The 23,657-nt window shown below is 40.1% G+C and overlaps 1 protein-coding gene across 1 annotated transcript in view; it reads right to left on the bottom strand.

Moving 5' to 3' along the window:
- Positions 1-1,197: 1,197 nt before the first annotated feature.
- The window catches only part of OPN5 (opsin 5), a 48,449-nt gene continuing 25,989 nt past the window's right edge, over positions 1,198-23,657 (bottom strand). Inside the window, exons 5-7 of the mRNA XM_053602862.1 lie at positions 17,065-17,306; positions 12,944-13,001; positions 1,198-1,933 (exon numbers count right to left, since the gene is read on the bottom strand). Coding sequence (XP_053458837.1) covers positions 1,925-1,933; positions 12,944-13,001; positions 17,065-17,306 — 309 coding nt within the window. The 3' untranslated portion in view covers positions 1,198-1,924. The remainder of the gene's footprint in view (positions 1,934-12,943; positions 13,002-17,064; positions 17,307-23,657) is intronic.

A 23,657-nucleotide genomic window follows, 5' to 3' on the forward strand; every position in this document is an offset into this window, starting at 1 on the left:
ACATGAAATAAACAAACACTAACAATAGCTGATGAGCAAAAGAAAAGATCTGTGCATACTTTTCATGGTATCCAAGGTTTACAGACCTAACCAAGCAAAAGTGAAGTATCTGCTTCTTTCTCTATCTTGGCAATAAAGCTCATAACCAACACTTCATAATCAACAAAGATCACCAATAGTGATGGCAGTCAAGAAGAGCCCAGTTGGTTCATCCAGAGGCAAGTATCATCTTTGGTCATAACTTAAACCTTCTTTCCCATAAAGCCATTTGCCAAAAAAAATGGAATGTACATTATATATTTAACTTAATTTTTTTCTTATGCTTACCAATTATGATTCTATAGTCAATCTCAACCAAAGGATTGACAGGAGGAAAAACAGAGTCAACTACTGAATAACAGACAGTTGAATCATCATTCAAGGTACCTGGTGCAATGGTAAACTTCATTTGAAGACTCATGGTCATCTTTCATTTTTACTAAAGCTGTCTTTTGGGAGTGCCCAGGTTTCTAGTTTCCATGGAAACCAAAGAGACTGACAATTGGCCTACAACCCAGTTGATTTGGCAAACTGCCTAATGCATTATATTAAGAGAATTCTCTTTCAGAATAACAACGAAATCACCAAGCAACTATCATTTGTCTTTGAGACAAATTCTCTCTAATTGTTCTCTCATTCTGAATGTTATTTTAATTACACCTCAACATTTTTTATTATGCCCAATTAAAGTTACTTGCTTATTTGTAGCATATATTTCATGGTTTAAACTCACTTTGATGCATTAACAAAATCTTGTTATCATTCATTTAACCTTTAGAAAGTTCACAGATATCTAACCCACCTACCACCAAGATTTGTGCTTAAGTTTGTTTCCATCCTCTAAAGTTCCTGTTTGCCCTCTTCTTCTGGCCAGGAATAATGATTTTTCTTCTTTAGGTAAGAGTTATCTTTAAAATTAAGATAGATTCTTCTTATTTTGTTGTATAGTTCCAAAGAAAGAGAAAGCTATTCTGTTGAGTTATAGGAATAATTATTCTCAAATCTCTTCTTTACAAAAACAAAATGAAACAAAACAAAAAAACCATATTCAGACTATCCTAGTTCAGTTTCTTATTCTCTAAAAACTTCTAAGAGGTGGTATTCCCAGGACCCTTAAGCAGGAAGAAAAAAAGAGGAGGTAAGTTAATTACAAAATTACAGTTTTTGCCTACTTGGAACCCACATCTGGGAACTTGTGGCTGGGTCAGTCAGTAACCTACATATTAGCTATAATGAGTGAGAATATCTGGGGCACGGAAAGCTCACACCATCCTCACTGAAACTGGAGCTGGACTGGGAAAACTTGAGAGATGCTCTGATAGGAGAGTAATGGCAGCAGGAACAAATCCTGCCTCACTAAACTTCCTATCAGTAGAAGACCCCTTTGCACTGCTCTTCAGTCCTATGTATGAATGCACCACTGCAGCTCACCTCTGCCCTGTACACCATCTGCAATAGAACAAGTCAAATAACAGAAGTGGAGTGTAGCTGCCCTGGACAGAGGCACAGCCTGATGGCCTTTGGTCAGCCTTTGCTGGCCAGCTTTCCCAAGCCCCAGCTCAGTAGGAAGTGAGGACCTTACTTATTAGACTGAGCTGTGCATTGCAGAATGTTGAAAGCCTGGGTGTCTGGCACTCTTCAGTTGATAACTAGCAGTGTACTGTAGAGTGAGAGAATTCAGCTTAAGATACTTGGGTGTTTCCAGGGTGCATCACTGTTGTGATATTCCTTGTGAATTATTTTCTCCTGCCTCAGTAGATGGGGTGGGAATGGTAAATCAGAGAACTAACACTTGTAACTTACACTCGTTAGGGAACTAACTTCTCTGCATGTGCCAGACGCTCTATAAGCACTTTAAAGGTGCTGATCACAATGAGCACGTTTGCTATTCCCACTGTAGAGAAGAAAAAATTGAGTTTCGGGGAGAGGCACACAGCCAGTAAATAGAGCAACTCCAAGACTAAATTCAGAGCTGAAGCACACCACATACACACCAAAAGGACAGGGATGAATAGTCTTCAAGAACAGCTTCTCGCAGAATTCCTATCTCCTTTTCCCCACATGCAGTTAGTCCTGCAGATCCCGCTTTCCAAGTGTCTTCATCTTGTTCCCTTCCTGAATGTTCCAGTGGCCACAATTCTATTATAGTTTAGGCCCCTTTCCTTTCTATACAACTTCCAAAGTCACCCATCACCTTTCTTTGTCTCTTAATTCCTAAGTATTACCTGTTTATAGGGGTGTCCAATCTGCAACCCGTGGGCTGCATGCTGATTTTATGAGGTTTGTTGTTATTGTTGTTGTTTGTCTGTGCGGCTGGATGTTACAAAAAGCATGTACAGACTTTTTTTTTTAGCTACTCAGCTTTCATTAGTGTTAGTGTATATAATGTATGGCCAAGACAACTCTCATTCTTCCAGTGTGCAGCAAAGAAGAAAAAAGGTTGGACATCCATGGCCTAGAGAGAAATGCAATCTCCAATGACTAATCTATAAAGGCCCCTAGTTTCTGCTTTCCACCAATAACGCCTTTCTCCGATATAACCTTCAATCCCTTCAGTGTAAAATAGTCTCGGTCTTTCAGTCATGTCTCTGCTGTGGCCAGCCCTTCCACCTCCTCCTATACCTGAAAACCTAATTTATCCTTTAAATTTTTGCTCAAATAGCACTTTCTCCTTGAAGCCAAATGTTAGAGAATAAGCTTCTTTCTTTCCTCTTAGAGAATAAGCTCCTTGAGGGTTAAATTCATGTCTTATTCAACATTAATGCCCAGTCATGAACTAGGGCAGGTCATGCACTGGGCGAAGGTCACATAACGGACCAGAGGCATAACCCAGTTGGTGACTCCTTCAGCAACATTCTTTTTAATAAGCACATTGCTTGGGGCTTTGTTGGACTCTCAAGAGAGTGTCAAGCTCTTCTCTTGTGCTACTCAGAGCACCCAAAGCAAACTGTATCCTTAAATGTGTGTCCTTCAAAATACACGGGCTGGACCGCTGATCCCACGTTTGGACTGTCCATGACAGATTAGCTATGGAGTCACAAACTCTTAGGATTTCATATGGAGGATTTGATCAACAGAAGTGTGAGACGACAAAAACAATCAACCGAATAACATTTTCTTACCCCTCCCCCACAAAATTGTTATGATGTTGGTTCACAAAGAAATTTATATTGTTCTCTGGTGGCCAAACTTCCCATTTAACAGATTCTAATTGAACTAAATGGTTCTTTCTGCCACGCTCCACATCACTCACATTTGGCAGGAAAATTTCAAAAATGCGATTTTACCTATCAGGCGTCATTTCAATAAATACACATTCCAACACACTACTCTGGACATTGTTTCAAGTTTCTGGGGAACTAAATTTGGGCATGGTTTTGAATTTCTAGGCAACTAACTTGGGTACTTATTTCCAAACTGGCAGGCATTTCAGAGTGAAAAACAAGGAAGATATTGAGCAAGACTCTGAATTGACCTAGGAAAAAAAGCAGGAAGAGGTATAGTTTGAGGTGAGAGAAAAATATTCTCTGTCTCACATGAATAACCTGCATCAGAACTTTTTTTTTTTAATAAGTTCTTCTCTTTTGCTACCCACCACCCACATATACTTAATGACCAACTCTGGTCAATTTTTATTTCCAAAATATTTCTAAAATCAAAAGATATTTCCCTTTCCTTTGCTACTCGCCACTCAGATGCACTTATTGACCAATTCTGATCAATTTTTATTTCCAAAATACTTCCAAAATCTAATGATCCTTTCCCTGCAGCCCAGACACCAATATTCAGACCCTCACCAGCCCTCACCTGGATTAATTTTTTTCCCCCTATTTCTTTTTACAATCATCATTCAGTGTCTCTCAAACTGTGGAATGTATAAGAATTACCTGGTATACTTATTTATTTATTTAAATGCAGCCTATTCAATGTGACGACAAGAATGAAGACCTTTACGATAATCCAATTCCACTTAATAGATAATAAATATATTTTCTTTTTTTAAATAAATATATTTTCTTTTCTTTAGGATTTTCTTAATAACATTTCTTTTCTCTAGCTTACTTTATCATAAGAATATAGCATACAATACGTATAGCATACAAAACATATGTCATTCTAACAGTTATTGGTGAGGTTTTTATTCAATAGTAGGCTATTAGTCATTGAGTGTTTGGGGAGTCAAAGGTTATAGGCAGATTTTTCACTATAGGGACAGTCAGGTCCCCCAGTTCCCATGTTGTTCAAGAGTCCACTGTACTTATCTGTTTTTCTACAATACCACAACCTCTTTTCATGTAAGCAAGATGAATTAGTTTTTGCCTGACTTCTCATATAGGAAGTACTCAATAAATAATATTTACTTGAATTTATTCTCAGATGTTATCACACCCCACACCCCAAAGGGTTTCCTTATCTCATAAAGCAAGTTAGAATTTAATAAACCTGGTTCCAGGACCTCCTGACTCCCTTAAAAGGAATAGAAATCAGTTCTTAATTCCCTATCCTACTTTTAAATGAACCAAGGAGATAGAACTATTGTAAGAGACCTAGAATAGGATTTTAAAGCAAGCAATAGGAAAGAAGAAAATTGAAAATCTAAATACAGAATAAATCTCTGTCCACAGTAAAGCAGAGTTTTAAGAGGCACAGGTTTTAGAGACAGACTAAGGAAACTAGAATCCCAGCTCTTCCATCCACAGGCTATGTGGTTTTGAGCATTCTGCATGAATTCTCTGTGCCTCAGTTTCCTAATAAGGGACAAAGAATATCCGCAAGGGTTAAGACATATAAAACACTAGAGCACATACTAGCAAAGGTTTTCTGTAATGTGCCAGAAAGCACTTATTTTAGGCTTTGCAAGACAGTCCCTCTCTCAACTATTCAAATAGAAAAGCAGGTATAGATAATATGCAAGCAAATGAGCATGGTTGTATTGCAATAAAACTTTATTGCAAAAAAAGGTAGTGGGCCGGATTTGACCAAAGGGCTGTACTTTACTGACCCGAGCAGAAGGCCAGTGCTTGGCACAAATTTAACTTATTAATAGTGTAATCATTGTTATTTTCCTTGGAGAAATTTCCTTCCTGGTGAATGACTCAAGCTGCAACCTTTTATGCAACCTTCAATCATGTTTCCTCCATAATGAGAACACATCTTATCTATTCGTATTAATTGGAATCAATACAAAACAAGCTGCCGTCTGAGACTTACCACCTCAGAAGATTTCTCGCCATTCCTCATTTATGTTTGTCATCTGAGTAATATAGCCTCCCCCACAAACTTGACCATTCTGAAGTACAAAACTTCATTTGAAGGATCAGTAAGACATGGTGATGGCAATGCACTGATAGCAGCTGCCTGCCTGATGTAAACGGTCTTGTTCTTTCACAGTCATTCGTACTGAATGAGGAACTGTTAATTAATAATTGTGTTAAATTAAATCCAGACAACACTCAATGAAACCAAAGCACTAAATTGCTGAATGTGGAATAAATCACCCCCTTTCTTCTCTCCACTATGACCTTTCCACTTAGACTGTAGTACCAAAAAAAAAAAAAAAAAAATCCCGACTTTCAGAATTAGAGATTTCTGACAAGCAAGTCAGAGCATCAATACCACTGCCCGGGAAATCTACAGTGGCCTAGGGATAAAACAAACAGCTAGATATCCTAGTTGTGGTCCTTGTGCTGCTAAATTATAGGTATCATCACTTAACCACTGGTATGTGCTTCAAGAGCTTAATACATGCAGAACTTCAAGAAGTCACAACTGCTTCTTTTTTATATCAATTTTGCAAGCAAAAATGTTTTCTGCTGGGTTTGTCTAAAAGTTGTTGCTCTCCTCTGCCCCACACAGTCCTCAGCTTGTTAGAGCCTCCGAATGCTGTCTTCACTGCAGAGTCTGGGCCTGCTGCAACCCAGAGGAAGACGGCACACCCTCTTGCTCAGTAATGCTCTCAGACACCCCCAGGAGCCTCCACCCTCCCTCTCGTTTCTGCCCCACCTGCTCAACCCAATACGCTCCAGTTGTCATGCACACCTTTGACCCAATAGCTTCTCCCAGGCGGGGAGATTGCCATGCTTTCCCAGGTACCTCAACCATCAATAAAGGAAACAGCTCAGAAGAGGAGGGAAGGACCTTCTCTCACCTTCCTAGGCATCTTCTCCTTTGCAGTGTCTGCTTTTGTCCCCACCCTGCACTAAGCACTTCATCTCTGCCCCACATCCAGGCTCAACTGTAGAATAAGTTGAGCCAAATCTCCACTGGCAATGAATTCCTCAAAACAGTAGGTTGGACCTTTCTATACAATTTTCAGGCCTGGTCCTGTATTTAGATAAGGGTGCCAACTTCTCCACTGTCTGGCAGTGTCAAGAGTAACTTGCTGCTTTAATGCTATTATTCTTCACTTCCTGTCCTTTAAAATATTTTGTCAGCCTTGGATCACACATGAATTTGCTTCTACCTGGATGGAATGTCAAAATGTACAGATTCTGAAAAGTTTAGATAAATCCCACGCTTGCCGACAAATTGGACTCATTTTTCAAATGGATCAGATGCTTTTCTTTCGCTCTAACAAGTTAGATTTTATTCATTTTGTTCATTTGGGTGTGTATGTTATGTGGAGAAGGTGGGTGTTAGAAGTGACTGTCACTTTCAAAGTGGAAAATTCTTAGAAAAGTATAATGCTTGATATTAAGAAAACTACCTTTCTCCCTGAACAAGTTAGCTCTAAGCAGTCACTCTGCTGTGCTGCATATGGAGAAATGCTGACTCACCCAACAGCTCCACTTTCCCTTCCCTGGTGTCTTGGAGAGGTGAATGGGCCTTTTTCCCCAATGTACCTTAGGAAGCTGTGGTCTCAGAATTCTCCCCTCAACATATCTGATGTCATACTGTCCTTTTGTCAACACAGTGGAACATATACCTTAGAAAGTATCCTGATCACATAGGCTCATCTCCAGCACCGAAAAACACTCCCAAGACTGTAAGTTCCTGCTTGGGTATGACTGTCCATTGGCTAGAGTGCTATTGCTCAGGATAGTATGACATCCAAGGGGAAAACACTTGTAGCCACATTAGTCTCAACAGGATCATTGACTTAACTGACTTTAATAGACATGCAAATAACATTGTTAAGTCACAGATTCTGATTTAGTAGGCTAGGGATGTATTCCAAGTTCTATACTTCTAACCAGCTCTCAGGAAACATCCAAGCTCTGGGTCTGCGGATATTTTGGCTAACAAGAATTTAAACCACCTGCTATATACAACAAAACCATACACAGGCATTAGCAAGCTAAAAATTCTGGGTAAGTCTTCAAAATGGAAGCTCCTCTGCTCTAAATACACCTTCCAGCTAGGAACCAGATGTCCAGGTTACTAAGAATTTCCATAACTGGCATGAACTTCAAAAAAATTTTCTAATTCTGCTTCTATTTCCACAAAGATCTATAGCAGGAAATTACTGTGTTCTCACCTCAGTGAAGTGTCTACTGGAAGGCTGGTTATCTCCATCCTTCCAGTAGAGGATCAAGATAACCTCCTCCTTCCAGGGTGACACCTGCTAGAGTGGAGCAAACCTCTCTTCTCCTTGTTCTGATGCACCACCCTCTACCTCCAACAATGGCTCAAATGGGCAAGCATCTTCTCACAGTATCCATCCCTAACACCAGTGATTCCCTGTGGCAGAGGTACCAGTGGCTACTCCCACAGAATCTTGATGTGTTTCTCACCTTCTCAAACAGTGTGAACACCTTCCAGATCTATGGTGATCAGATATATTGAGAAACATTCTTCTACCACCTTTAGAAAAGAATTCACAGCTATCACTTCAAAACCCAGGCTCTTCTAGAGATGAAGATAACAACAGCTTCCACTCATGCTGTACTTTATATGGGCCAGAACTGTCCTAAGAATCTTAGAACTATCCTAAGAATTTTACAGACTATTTGAATTACAACAAATCCTACCTTGGTGAGACTGTGCCTATTTCAGTTAGTACAACTGAGGAAAGATAAAGTAATGTGCCCACATAGCTGATAACTGGTAGAACCTGAGTTTGAGATCATCTGACTAATTCCGAAACTGTACTCTGAACTCTCATGCTGTCTCTCCAATGCTCTAATCATTATTTGGGAGAAAAGGGTATAACCCACATTGCCCCAGATCACCTGGCCAGTCTCATTTTGTTGTATCCTGGAAAAGAAAATTGATTCATACAATTTCCCAATACTCAAATCATACATTTAAACATCCAGATATAACTGGAGATCACTGTCCCTGGCAATAAATGAATTCTTCTCTGGAGGACCGTGCAAAAACCTCATATTTCTCCCTTCATCTGAGGAACAGAGCCACATACATAGATCAATTCCCAAGACCTGTCCCAACAGTTTGCAGTTTCTCAAGGTATCCCATCAAAGTAAACCTTAAGATGGTGCCCATAGGTCTACATCTAAAAACTATATACAGTGTATATAGAACTCAAAACTTTGCCAACACCCCCTCCCCCCCACCAAATAAAATCCTAAAGAAGTGAAATCATTCTCCCCTCTTTTTATGTCTCAAAACATTTAGGACACTGTATGCTGCAGGCACTAAAAGTCCCTGAATATAAAGCTTAATGGGTGAATGCGGTATTCTCCTATGTAGATTTGGCCAGCAGATCTGTTAAAACCAGATAAAACAAAACTAACAAAGCACATGTACAATTTGAAATGATCTTTTCTTCCTTCGGGGGTTCTATGTAATGTAGTCTGTTTATTCTAGAGCCCTTGGTGCATGTGAGGATATATTTGGCATAGCTAAGGAGACCAGGTTGAAAGTAATTAAGAAAAACAGTTTAAATGACAACAGTTGCTTTGATTCAAAGTATATGTCATACTATCCCATAACCAGATGCCCAAATATGTAGAGAGTTATAATCTTTAAAAAGTCATCCAAGGGTGAGCTATTTCAGCCACCCCTCTGCTGCTAAGCTTTGTCTTAACTTTCGTAGAGCTTTTTATGCCTATCAATAAACTCTGAATATTCTAACTTGACTTGTACTTTTTAAAATAAATAAATAAAAAGTCATTCAAGATCACAGTAGTGCCCAGGGGTTTTGCTGTGTGGCATACTCTAAGGGATTGAGGCTTTGGGCTGTCTGGACTGACTGAGACCTTGCCCTTGAATTTGTTTCCTGACAAATTTCCTATGGGTCTTACACGTCCTGTCTTTTGTCCCATTTTCACAGAAGGAGTACAGAATGACCAACTCTGTGACAATGAGGCCAAAAATTATTTATTTGAATCAAAGGCCAATGCTACTTTCATTAACCCTTTCCTGTGATAACACATATCTTCATCCTGTCTGTAATGTCCTCTGACGTGTTGGCAACCTCGAAGACATTTTGTTATATCGACATCACTGATCCCTCCACAGCCTACTCATCAGCTCACTCTCTTTTCTTCTCTCTATACCCTCTCCTTTGTCTTTTCTCCTTCATTTGCACTCACTTAATGGAGAAGTATTTCCATTCATGGATTTGTGGTTCATGTTGCTAAAGGCCATTAAAGGCAATAGAATTTTTTCCAGGAAAAATTGAATGAGGTTTAAATTTTTATTTACCATTTCATTTTTATTTTTTTTAAGTGGATCATTTTTAAATAAGCATAATGTTCGATTCATAAGACAATCACATTTCTCAAAGCAAAAACATTGGGTTTTACTATGAAATATGTTTCTATTGCCTCATTCCACTTAGAAAAAATTAAAATACACTTAGATTACATTACAAGTCTTTAAATTCAGCTTTCCAAATCAGTAGGGCATTTCTCCTCACTATCCCCATTTTATAAATTCATGTATTCATTGATTTATTAATAGAACAGGCTGTATTTAAATGGAGGTGCAGGGACCTAGAATTTTATATTCTTGATTTAATGCTCTCTTGCATACTTCCACATATTCCTCAAAACATAATATGATAGTTACTCGCTGATTTTAACCATAAAATTTCCAAGAGGCCTTTCACGTGTCAGGCCCTCAGCCAGTGATGAGAACCCAAATGAGAACAGGCACAGGACCAGCTCTAGAATTTTGTCTTTCTCACACTCTACCCCAACAGATACAAAATATTTTTCTATAAGGTAAAATCAAATTTGTTAAAGTATTTGTGACCTTCATCGATTTTCTCAAATCATTGGAAGTCCTTGGGGAAGCCAAAGTGACAGCCTGGTGTACACGAGCCAACCATCACAGCTGCCCCTTCTTTCTTCCTCCAGCCTCTCCCAAGGGCCACCTTTCTCTCTTCATCAACACTGGCAATAGTTCTGGTGTCTCCAGCTCTCAGAGCATTAATTGAAAAAAAAAAAAGTGGAACCAGAGCACAAAGAGTTGAAGGCATATCTTTCAAATTGATAGTAGAAATAACTCTAAGATCTCCCCAAAGCTCTTTTTTTTTGCCCTCTTCTCTATACTAATCCTTTCTTTTACGTGATTTTTTTCCAGCTGCATTAAAGACCACATTCTAGCTACACAGTTAAATGAGAGAGAATCGCTACCTTGAGGGATTTCTGCACAATGTTAATGTTAAATTCCAGCCTCTGGACAAATCTACACTCTCTCGAATGTGCTTTTGTCCTCTGCTCACCTCCACCTCCAGCATCCACTTCCACAAAATTCCTTCACCTCACTGTCTTCAGAAATCTTTTGAAACCAATACTTTTTCACCTAACATTCACTTCTTACCTGCTTCACTCCCTAATTCTCCAATCACCCTATCACTGAGTATAATTTTAGATTATTTTTAACTTCTTATTCTGAATATCTTCACTTACATTGCAAACACTCTGCATTCATCACAAGTTAAATTCAATTCCTTTTCTCTCCCCAGCCCACTCCCTGCACTTTTCTCGTCCCTAGACACCATTATCCACACTATTTCCTAAGCAGATACCCCCAAGTCATTCTTGACTCGCTTGCCTCCCTATAATCAATTGCCAAGAATTCCTACTTTTTAAATACTTGAAATCTAAATTCTCATCTCCATTTCTATTGCCATTTTAATTCAAGCTCTCATAAATTACAGTTTTTTTTTTTTTATAAGACTCCCTAAATGGTCTGCTACACTCTCATCTTAATCCTCATTCCCACCCAGACAACACACGCTCCACACTGCCACCAGACTGGTCTCCCTGTCACCTTCAGGGTAAAATTCATGTAACTGTATAAACATTGAGGTCCCTTGGGTATGATCTGTCCCTTGCTGGACTAACCATTTGCAGCCTCACTTCTGACTGTCACCATCCACTTTACTAATAATAACAGCAATCATTAATATGTAGGAGCTTCTTCCTCTGTTATAGGCATGGGGATGAGTGACTTGGTATACGTTATCTCATCTAAGTGTAACCATGACCAGTGATACCATTGTCACTATCCCCATTTTACAAGCTTGCCAAAGGGCATAGAGCAATGGCGCTTTAAGCCTATGTCCCCTCCATCTGAGATACCACCTAAGTTATACATTTACCTAAAAGTCCCTGTTCTGATAACCAACAATTCTTTTTTATCTCCAGGCTTTGATAAGCACCTAAGCCCTGAGCAGAGTTTGCATTTTTTTGCTTTCAACACATAGCATGTTTATCTAACACTGATGACACACATCAACTCATTCCTCATCCCTTTACCCCAACTCTTTCAAGAAAAGTAAAAGAGAGTCTGATGTCTCTATAAATCTTCAAATGGAAGGAGTGAAGAAAAGGAAAAGAGAGACTCAGTGGCATGAGAGAGGCCACTTTCTTCCCTTTTCCACTATTCTCCCTAGCAGTAACCAGAAAGGCAGAATCAGACCGATGTGGAAAGCTGGTTGCTCATAATGGAAGGGAAGACAGGAGCAAAGGGAAGCATAAAGGTACCTGCCCAGGCCTGCAGTGTAGATGGCCCTGCTCATCAGATTAGGAGAGCTCAAATGGACACTAAGTGGGGGGCCTATGCAGACCTTGTACTTACGAGCATTCCCCTTTCATCCTTGCCCTTCCTCAGCTTTTGAAGGGTACAATATCTTTTTACAGCATTCCCTTCCATTTACACCTGTTTCTCTTTATCTGTAGACCTCAAAAGGTATGTGTTAGAAACAAATAAAAAGAATGAACAAACTAAAGAACAAAGCTAACATAAACAAACACTTACAGATAGCTATTTTCACTAAATTCATTTCTTAAGCAATTACAACTCATAATGCCCTATTCATGCACTATATTAGTAATTAGAACTTAATAAGAAAACCCCTCTTAATAAGAAAAACCCATAGGGGTAAAATTATCAGTAGGCATTGTTTTTGTCCTCCAATTCAGAGATACAAGAGAGTTTTCCATTTAGGGATTTAAGACAGAACTGATTTCCCTAGAGGAATCCCTTACAGAGTCATTGTCATTAGAGTGACCCTCCGTTAGCAGGAAAGGGGAATGCCTGTGAGGACCAGAAGCATCAGCCAGAGTCGTGGCCCAACACATGTGACCCCCACCTAGACGAACCCAGAAACTGTCCCTCAACTCTACATTAAGAAACAATAATGACAACAATGTAATAAAATTAAATAACACCCTAATGAATAATATTTTTCAACATTTTTCTTAATATCTCAGACTTAATACTTTTTGGCATCACAATAGGATTTTAAGTACAAGAAAAGAAAGTTCCAGGGCTGCTCATCCCAATAACCCCTTAACATAGCATCCTATAATCTAATTTAATTTGGCTGTTGGAATCTCCCAGCAAACCCTGGCTTGAGGAAAAGTGTACAAAATATAAAAATATAATATAAAGAGAAAAATGTGGCCACAATCAAATGTTAACAGCAGTAGAGAGGCAAACAAGTGACTAAATGTGTCCGTGAGGGATGCTGTGTCCATCTTCATACCTCTTGATGGATTTCCAGCACAGCAGACGATTTCCTGACCGCGGTTACAGTGTGCAGCCTGGATATAGGAGAAGGAAAATGCAATCACATATATAGACGTTTAGATACACACACATATACGCACACAAATAAATACATATATATGTATATTATGTCAAACTTGATTACCATGAAGGTTATGTGCACGAGACTCAAATTAGAGAGACAAAATAATAACTCAGTTAAGAACATTCAAAGTCAGGCGGTGCCTGTGGCTCAAAGGAGTAGGGCGCCGTCCCCATATGCCCGAGGTGGTGGGTTCAAACCCAGCCCCGGCCAAAAACTGCAAAAAAATAAATAAATAAATAAAATAAATTTAAAAAAGAATATTCAAACTCAAGAAATCCTTTAGTCAGAGCTTCCCCCAAACAAGCCATTTGTTTACGGCATGTTGCCTGTGCCATAGTGAGTTTCCCGTTTTCTAGGACAAAATGCATTGCACACCTACTCCCCTGGGCCTGTGATTCACCTACTAGAGAACATTCTTTGGAAAGACAGCACTGCAAGCTCAGATAGGCAGGGGAGGTTTCATTCCAACAGCGATGCCAGAATTTAAGGCTTGGTTCTCCCTAGTCCTTTATCTTTACTAAAATCCATTTTACATTTAGAAATGTAAAATGCCCCCATCCTCCACTGTGTACCTCCAGTTATCCCTCCAGTTTAAACTGTCCTTTAAACAGTTCTTATCTATCAAAGATTGGCCCAGCATCTGCAGTGTCCTTCCCCTGTCACTGACCATGGGTAGCCTCATTGGTCTCTGTGTCAACAGGGCCCAAGGCCCAGGAGTCCAGGAGCTGCACTACCAATGTCTTCCTTTCTCGGCCTCTGGTTCATGAGCCTACAGCCATGACTATGTGTGAGAATCATCTGAGAGAGGTAAACAACTGAAGAACAGAGGAACAAAGAACAAAGCAGCAGAGGCCCAATCCAGGACATCTCCGCAGGGGGCACCCAGCCAGCAGTTTTCCAAAGTCTCCAGGTCTCTCCCCTACTCAGCCAGGATGGAGAAGCACAGTAACAAAATGCGGGAGACTACATTTGGATACCCAGGTGTAGGGAATAATGACTTTTCAAAAAGGACCCTTGACCAAATTTTTTTTCCTTTGGTGTATTAGTTTCTACTGAAATCTCAGAGGGCAGAAATGAATTTAACTTTTAATGATAATCTGCCATGGAATTAGAGTTAAAAAAACTTTAATGAACTCTCAAAATCACTCTGAATGTATTTCCACAATCTCATCTTCAACACATGAGCTCTAACACTGAATTCAAAATATTTTCCAGGAGGGTCCCCCCTTATATGCAAATACATTTCAGGGCTTAGGAGAAGAGAAAACAAGGATATTGATTCATCCAGTTTTTAATTCAATGTAATAGTTCTGACAGTGTGTCAGCCACTCTGGCCTGGCTTAACCTCACTGTACAGGCCTCCTGCTTTCTTAACAACAACAAAGATAAACAAGATTTGGGGGGCAATAAAAACAAATCTCTGGTAGCAGTTACCTTCCATTCTCCTACTCTTTTCTGAAACATCCCCTTCTAAAATCTGCAACTCAGTACCCCTTCAGCTTTCCTTTCCTTCAGATGCTGCAACCTCTAGAAGCCCAGGGCTCCTGGCTGCTACAGCACTACAGTCTGCTTTTCCACTGAAGGTTGACACTCTCAGGAAATAGCCCTTTCTCTCCTCCAGCAAAGCAATTGCCGTATGGGAACAAATGAACTGAGCTGTCTCTTGCCCGGCTGATTTTCCCAAAGGTTTGTGGCCCTAAGTCACTTTCTTCTACGTAAATTTCCCTCTTCCTATTGTTGAGTATTGAATATTTATGTGCTGCTCACAGTCCTGAGTGAATGTACAGAACACAGAGCCAGTCTGAGGCAAAATTATGAGATAGGTGAAATTTGCCTGCAGCCATTCCTGTCAAATACTCACATCCTTCCCAGGAAGAAGTGCCTCATCACTTCCTCCCACAACTGCTAAAATTAAAATTAAAATTAAAATTATTCTCTCTACCTATATTCATAATAAAGTATCAACAGCTCAAGAGGGCATAGTGTTATGACTTCCAAAACAGTTGCATTTTAGCATTTGGATTTAACTATTCAATTTAACAGTGGATGAATGAACCACTCATAGGAAGAAATGACTAACAATTGTCACCTGTGCTTTCTCACACATCCTTTTTGCTTAATTCTTACAACTTCAGGAGATAGATATTGTTATTAGCTCATTCTAATCCAAAGCTCTAAGTAATTAATTTGCCCAAAATTATAGTTATTGTAAATAGCGGTCTTAAACACCGGCCTTCTATCTCCAAATTGTTTCTATCCAAATTCAACAGCAATGATGACAATACCACTCTTTATTGGTGTCTTTTTATTGTATTTGTCCTTGGATCCCTGGTAAGGAGCATAAAGGTCAAAAGACATGTCTCTTGCTTAGGCATAAAGAAAGAAAACAAGACAAAACCCTGGCGGCGCCTATGGCTCAGTTGGTAAGGCGCCGGCCCCATATACCGAGGGTGCCGGGTTCAAACCCGGCCCCGGCCAAAATGCAAAAAAAAAAAAAAAAACAGAAAATAGCCGGGCGTTGTGGCGGGCGCCTGTAGTCCCAGCTGCTTGGGAGGCTGAGGCAAGAGAATCACTTAAGCCCATGAGTTGGAGGTTACTGTGAGCTGTGTGAGGCCACGGCACTCTACCGAGGGCCATAAAGTGAGACTCTGTCTCTACAAAAAAAAAAAAAAGAAAACAAGACAAAACCCACATTTTCCCATAGCTAGTTGTACCTTTTTGTCAACTGCCCCCCTCCACCCCCCGCCGCCCAGTCTACTCATGGAAAGAAGTATTGAAAAGGGAATAAGAAATAAGAGGACTGAAACCTGAGGCCTTCTTGACAGCCCTCACCTCAGGCCCTGACTTCAGGTGCCTGTTCTGTTTTTTTACTGCTGAGACTGTCCCTGCTAATCCACCATGCACCCCAAACTCATTACTCACCCTGTGCATTCTGGGCCTTTGGGAAAAATGGTGCTGGATTCCCAAACTCTCTAGTTCATTGAGTAGAAAAAACATGTTTTGAAACCCAGCGGATCCGAATTTAAGTCCCTGCTCTGCTATTTTATGTTTTTGTAAACGTGCTGTTTCCTTCCCCTTAACATTACTTGAACTTCACTCAGTTTCTTCATCTGACAAAGAAAAAGAACAATCGGGGGCTCTTGTGAAAATAAAATAGAAGAACCTGGCACAGAGCAAAGATATTGTCTCCTTTCTTCCCTTCCTCCTCCTATGCTCTTAGCTGCTGGGAGTGATGTCCCAGTCAAAAGAATCACTCTGTTGTAAGACCTTAATTTTGGATCAATGCCGTGTAAAATGGTATACTTGCAGTAAAATGGAATTGGCCCCAGATAAGGAGCCATGATACACAGTGGTTGCTCAAACAGACACAGCTATGAACCTTAGTTGTCCCAGACTCAAAAACAAAATCACTTTTCTCACTATCTGTCCATGTCATCCAACCCTTGCATATCTCATTACTTGATTATGGGAATTTTGATGAGCAGAAAATAAAGTTCTTATACTACTCCTAAGAGATAAGCTTTCATGTTTACATGGATGGAGCTGGAACATATTCTTCTTAGTAAAGTATCCCAAGAATGGAAGAAAAAGTACCCAATGTACACAGCCCTACTATGAAACTAATTTGGGACTCTCACATGAAAGCTATAACCCAGCTACAACTTAACAATAGGGGGAAGTGGGAAAGGGGGGGGGTGGAGGGAGGGGGATCGGTGGGATCACACCTGTGGTGCATATTACAGGGGTATTTGCGAAACTTGGTAAATGTAGAATGTAAATGTTTTGGCACAGTAACTGAGATAACGCCGGAAAGGCTATGTTAACCACTGTGATAAAAATGTGTCAAATGGTTTATGAAGCGAGTGTATGATGCCCCATGATCATATCAATGTATACAGTTATGATTTAATAAAAAATAAAAAAATAAAAAGACAGCGCATCCGAGTGGCTTAAACATCACAGGATTTTGAAACAAAGAGAGTGTGATTTACTTCTGGCTTCTGAAATTTTACCTGAAGTCTTCCAAAGACTTCTTCTTGGTTGTTTTCAAACCACCAGTTTGGCAACAGGCAAATTTGTAATCAATGACCTGGTAGATGATCGGATTATACATCGCTGCTGATTTTGCAAGTAAGGTTGGCACCACAGAGAGCTGGATAGGGATGGAGTCTGGCCTTCCAAAAGCTGACCACAAGGAGACCACTGCATAAGGAATCCAAGCAATAAGGAAGCCAGCACAGATCAACATCGCCACCTGACAAGGAAAAGATCACAGGAAACAGAGTCAAGAACCCTGGCAAGGGACGAGAGTCTGAGTTGACAGGTGTAGAGGAACAGGTGGCCTCTTCATACCCACAAAAATCTGTCGTTTATCTTGTCTGTAGGAATCTTTTCTTTTTTTTTTTTTTTGTAGAGACAGAGTCTCACTTTACCGCCCTCAGTAGAATGCCGTGGCATTTCATATGGACGTCTGTGAAATTCAGCCAGAAGAAGTGACTACAAGTCTTACCCTATTCACCGCATCTTAGCCATTCTCCACTCTGGAATTTGAATATACCCAAAGACCCAAAATATAACCCCCAAAAAGCTGTCAGACTGTCCCTACTTTGAGCAAGGAATTATGACAAAAAGACATAAGTACTCCTGAGTTTTCCAGACTTCTCAACCCACATTCACTTAAAAACTTGATGGAAAATAGGTTCACCTTGATGAAATTTTAAATCATCCACATTTGCCTCAGGAAACTGAGAAACTCTGTCCTGGTTTGAAATTCTAATATGCATCTATGGAAATTTCTATTAAATGCTTTTTTTTGGCTCAAGTATTTCCCAAGTTTGAGGATCAGATAGAAATTCACTAGGTATAAAGTAAATTAGAGTCACTGAGATTCAGCCAATGTGGCACCAGTGTATAAAATGAGATTTTTCCAAAAGATGCTTTCCAAAAAGCATTTTTCTCTCTCACAAAATTCTAATTACCTTCTGGGTCTCTTAAGTTTCAAACCAAATAATAATTAGAGATAGGGTTTTAAACAACCTTACCAGTTTCTTACCATCTGCAATTCATCCTCTAATAATGGAGTCCTAATTAGCTATGTGACTACCTACCTGACCCCTATTCATCACCTCACTTCAGTTTACAACCCATTTAGCAAATCCTTTGTGCAAGACACTATGTCAAGTGCTGTGGGGAATACCAGTGTACCATGCTGCCCGAGTTGTGTCCCTCTGGAACACAAATAACTCCACTACAAGGCTGCATGTGATTTAAGTGCCAGCTCAAAGGAGGACAAATTACATCCTAGTGGGCAAATTGAGAAGAGTTTTATGGAAGGTGCAGCATATAACCTGCACCTTGGCAAGAAGAAATACTGGAATAGTAGTGAGACTAACATGAGCAAAAGCTTAGATAGGAGCGTGGGAGTGTGTATATGAATGGGTGACCAATTCACTTTGGTATGAGAATGCAACAAAGGGAGATGAGGCTGGAAAAAAAAAAGATTACATCCAGGTAGTCAGGGTTCTTTTTAGCAGATTACCAGTTTGCACTTAGTTCTATAAGCTTTGCAACAGTAGCAGTTTTCTGAGCTGGAAATGTGGTAAGAGCACCACTTAAGATCAACCTGTAGAATACAATGGAGCAGGGAGAAATAGGAGGTGGAAAGATCACTGTCCATTCACTGAATCAACTAATACAAGTATAATTCAGCATCTCCTGTGTGTTTGGGTTAGAGGTTAAAGGAATAAACAAAGCAGACACAATCCTGCTCACATAGAATTTCTTCTCTGAGCAGTTTGGTTAGGGAAAGTGAAGTGGCCGGGCACAGTGGTTCACACCTGTAATCACAGCACTCTGGGAGGATGAGGTGGGTGGATTTCTCCAGTTCAGGAGTTCAAGACCAGCCTGAGCTACAGAGAGACCCTGTCTCTAAAGAATAGCCAGGCATTGTGGCAGGCAACTGTAATCTCAGCTACTCAGGAGGCTGAGGCAAGAGGATCACTTGTGCCCAAGAGTTTGAGGTTGCTGTGAGCTATGACTCCATAGCCCTCTACCAAGGGCAACAAGACTCTAACTCAAAAAAAAAAAGGAAAAGAAAGAAGAAAAGTCTTAAGTAGAGTGCTGATATTGACAAAGTCAAAGCTTTGGTTTTTATTTTAAACCTCAGCTATTTCAGGCCCTAATTGACTAATTTCACTAATGCTAACTTAAATGTATCCTTACCCTATTATCTACTAGAATATTCTTCCTGTAAAGTAAATAAGGAAACCACATTCAAGTCAGCCCTCTGTGAGATGGATTTCCATTTTGTTTGTTCCTTTCCTTTTACTTTCGTCTTCCCACTATCTTCTAATTTAGCAACCCCAGTGTCCCTCTGCACCCTTGCTTGTTCTATGGAGTTGATTGACATCACAGGTGTCACATAACCCAAGTCTACCGAATCAGAGGACGACATGCCTCTGGCTACACTAGTAGGCACAGAGACCAGAACGTGACTCAACAGATCTTGATCAGACCCATCTTTGGCTTTTTATAAGGGAGTTCTAGGAAAAGTGGGTCATGTTTTTAATCTCCCAAGTTCCCTACAACCCTCAGAAGATATAAGGATGGAGCTCTCTGATGCCAGGCATCGCTTCTTTTTTTCTCTCATCCCCAGATTTAAGAAGTTAAACAACAATTCCCAACATCAAGGTCACGATAACTTACACTGAGCATCAATGATAAGGAATGAGACACAAAATGTATTTAAAAATAAATAAAGCAATGACATTTTGGGAATGTTTTTCTCTTGTAGAACTTTGGACGTGATTTTCTTACAATGAGGTCATGTGTGCATGTCAGCAGGCCTCAGTGGGAGGACAACTATCGTATTGTTCTATCTGCATGTTCCCCAGCCTGGCTTTAGGGTCCTGAGCCAAAACTCTCACTTGTGCTTAGCAGTTGTGGACCGTCAAGGACTAATGCACTGTGCAGGTCCCCGCCGGTGTTCTCCATCTTTCCAGGGAAGCTTGCTCAAGGGAAATTTTTATTTGGTTTATTTTGGTTTGGTTTGTATGACTTTTGTTTGTAAATGGATGCCTCAAGGATCACACTGAGGGCCTTGTTTTTCTAAATCCCCAAATAAACACTAACTATATAAATAAAGCTTGCTTTAGCAGATGTCTGGAGACTTAACATAGTTCCATCTCTGCTTCTTTAATGAGTCATACGATGATTTCACAGTATCTCAAAAGCCGTTCTCTGTGCTGCTGCCAAAGCCATTGACAAAAAATAGATTAACACTTAGTCCATAATATTTTCTACATTTTACATATTTTCTACTTTTATAGGAGTGTGCAATTGGGAAACAGGAAAGACTTAAAATATTTGCATTATGTTATCCTTTTTGAAAGAACATAGGAAAATTAAATATACCACGGTTTTATAAACACACAGAAAATGAATCATTATGGTTTTCTGGGATTAGAATAAAGCTAAGCACATTAAACCGAAAGACTAAAAATTGAGCTTAAAGTAAGGAGAGAAAAAGCTAACTCTAAAAGATACTACAGAACGTTATTTATGTTTTGAAATGATTACAAAGTTAGTGTGAGTCATGCTCATTGTTTATAACTTTCCCATTATAAAATATACTCTGCAAAATATTAAACATTAAAATATTAAATCTATTTTAAGGTACACTTAAGAACATTTTCCAAACTTTCGTGTTACACTTTATGTTTTCCAGAACTTTCTACTTAGCTTGGAATGTGCTTAATTTTTTCATAAGTATGTTTCTCACTTTCCTCAATTCTAAGTGCGTCCTCATTTCTATTTTCCAAAATTTCTTCTCTGGATATTCTTAGGCTAGTTCTAACAAGGCACCTGTACTCTTCACATTGTTCTAAGTTGTTTATTTTTTAAATACTTCACTTTTATCACCGTCTTTTGGGTCACTGGAAAAGCAGTAAAACTTCAAATCCTAAATTAGGCAGGTTTTGTGGGAGGAAATTCACAGAGTATGTGTTTAGCTGCTACAAAAGAATCACACATCTGCAACCCAGTTCATTTTAAGCACATCTTATTGCAGAGGACCCAGGGATGTAGGCACTTTCCAGCTCTAGTTCAAGCTGGTATTTTGTCACAAAAGCAATGTTGTTCATAATTGCTCGATTCCAGTGAATTAAGCAATTAAAGCAATAACAGAATAATGAGGTTGAAAGTAAATAATCCAAGTTATATATGGCTCTGCCTTTGGGTCCAAAACATCTGAGCCATTCCAGCAGACGAGGTTTCTATGAAGGGACTTCCCGCCCTCTCTTATCATGCTGAAGCAGCATGGAATCATGTGAAAAGACACTGGCAGGGAGACATTCTGGTATCTTCATGATTCATGTACCAGTTATGGATCGGCTCCACTGACCAGTGTGAGTGGGGCAAAATCCCGGATTCTCTGTGAACAACCATGTCAGAAAGGGAGCCCAAGTCTTCCCATCAGGCTTCTTTGCTCAGATGTGACTAAGACTTCAGCTAAGATTTGCAGCTGCATGCTATCTTAAATGAGGCAAGAGATGAGAGGACAGGGAATTAATTAATGTGAAAGTCAAGGCTGAAAATAAGGACCAAAGAGCCAGAAAAAAAATTTCCACTCATAAGAAGACCTAATCACATAAAGAGGGGATAAAAAGAAAAAGAAAAAAAAAAAAGACCAAATCACATCCAGAACCAGTTAGACTAGGGATGACAAAGATAATTCAATGGCTAGGGTGAGACAAGGTTGCCAGGAGAGATCACTGCATCTGTGAGAGAACAGGAAGGAAGAGGGTCCTGCCTGCCTCAGGACAGCACCCACTGGCAGGAGCACCGGGATAGTACAGTTTGGTTTCTCTATCTTGGGCCTAGACAGCAAGTATAGAGATTTCCTCCCAACCAGCAGGAATAAGAGATTAAAAGATAGTGACGAGGTGGTGCATGCAGGTATAAGACTACTACGTTCTACATGTGAAGTCACCTGAAACTGAGTCACACACATGCGGTGGGAAATGTGACAATAGTGACCCATCTTCTCAGGCCCTCGAGTCCCTCATATATATAAAAATAAGGGTGGTGTCACTTCGCTAGAGGTGGGGGGATTGCTTGAGCTTAGGAGTTCAGGATCAGCCTGAGCAAGAGTGAGACCCCACCTCTACTAAAAATAGAAAAACTAGCTGGCTGTGGTGGTGGGCACCTGTAATGCCAGCTACTTGGGAAGCTGAGGCAAGAGATTTGCTTGAGGCCAAGAGTTTCTGTGAGCTAAGACACCACTCTACCCAAGGCAACAGAGTCAGACAGGAAGGAAAGAAGGAAGGAAGGAAGGAAGGAAGGAAGGAAGGAAGGAAGGAAGGAAGGAAGGAAGGAAGGAAGGAAGGAAGGAAGGAAGGAAAGAAGGAAGGAAGGACAACTTTAAGCATGTCTAGTTTGAATTTCTTCCTTCCATTTTATCAACAAGAAGGACAATTAAGCCCAACTGACCTAGACCCTCATCCACAAACTTGTAAAGAAAAAATTTCTGAGATCTTTGGTGCACCTACCATGTGTTAGCCCTGGTTGGGAATCTAAGCAAAAAAAATATGAATTCATACTTTTAAAAAAGAAAAGAAATTAAAAACAAGAATTCCACACTTCCCAGCTGCAATTTTCTCAATGCTTAAAATAACCAACCACTCTGTAAACAAGCAAAAGCAGCCATTGAAAGGAGGGAGGCAAATCAGATGATGTCACTCTCTGCATCTGGGCTTTAGGGTTTGGGTCCAAGACTGAACACAACATTGCCCAATAAGGCAGTGGCTGGCTTAAAAACCAGAAAATGGTTTGCAAGTATGTTGGTTCAACAACAGGGGAGACTTCACTGTTCATGACAGAGACCCCTGAGCTGGAGATGTGCAGCTCAGAGGGGAACAGACACCACATTAAGAGGCCAGATGGTTATAGTAAGAAAAGCTATAGCCACAGACATTTTAAAAATAGAATCGATCTACCATTTTCATAGAACCTCAGAGTTTCAGAAGGTAACTAAGATATCATGTAATTCCCTTCCTTTCATAAATGAGGAAAGTAAGACCCAGAGACATATTAAATGGTTTGCCCTAAGTACCTTAGTCGAAATTCTGAGTTGCAAGCAACAAAAATTGACTTTGGCTGAGTGAGGCAGGAAAGAAATCTTTTTAAAGGAAATTGGTTAATACAAAGCATCACTGCAGAATGCTGCCTTAAAACTGAGGCCAAGCAGACAGAAATGATACCCAGAACTATGACTGCCTGAACTGGTTTTGATGCAGAAACTGCTGCTGCTACAGCCTTGGCCTCAGGAGAGCTCTCCCTGCCCCTTGATCTGATGTCACCAGTTACTGAGACAGGCTGATAGCTGGTACCCAGAGTCCACAGCTGGGCTCTAGCTGCAGGGCAGCTCTGGGAAATGAATGTCTGGGCTTTCAGTATCTTTTAAATTAAAGGACACATCACTCTTCCTACTCCCAACCGAATGTTGGAAATTCCTTAACCACTGAAACGGTTCAGCAACTGGCAGCCAAAATAAATAACCAACATTGATGACAAGGGACCTCTCAGTGAGCTGCTGGAAAAATTGGGA

Source organism: Nycticebus coucang, chromosome 9, assembly GCF_027406575.1.
Source record: "Nycticebus coucang isolate mNycCou1 chromosome 9, mNycCou1.pri, whole genome shotgun sequence".
NCBI classification, from domain to species: domain Eukaryota; kingdom Metazoa; phylum Chordata; class Mammalia; order Primates; family Lorisidae; genus Nycticebus; species Nycticebus coucang.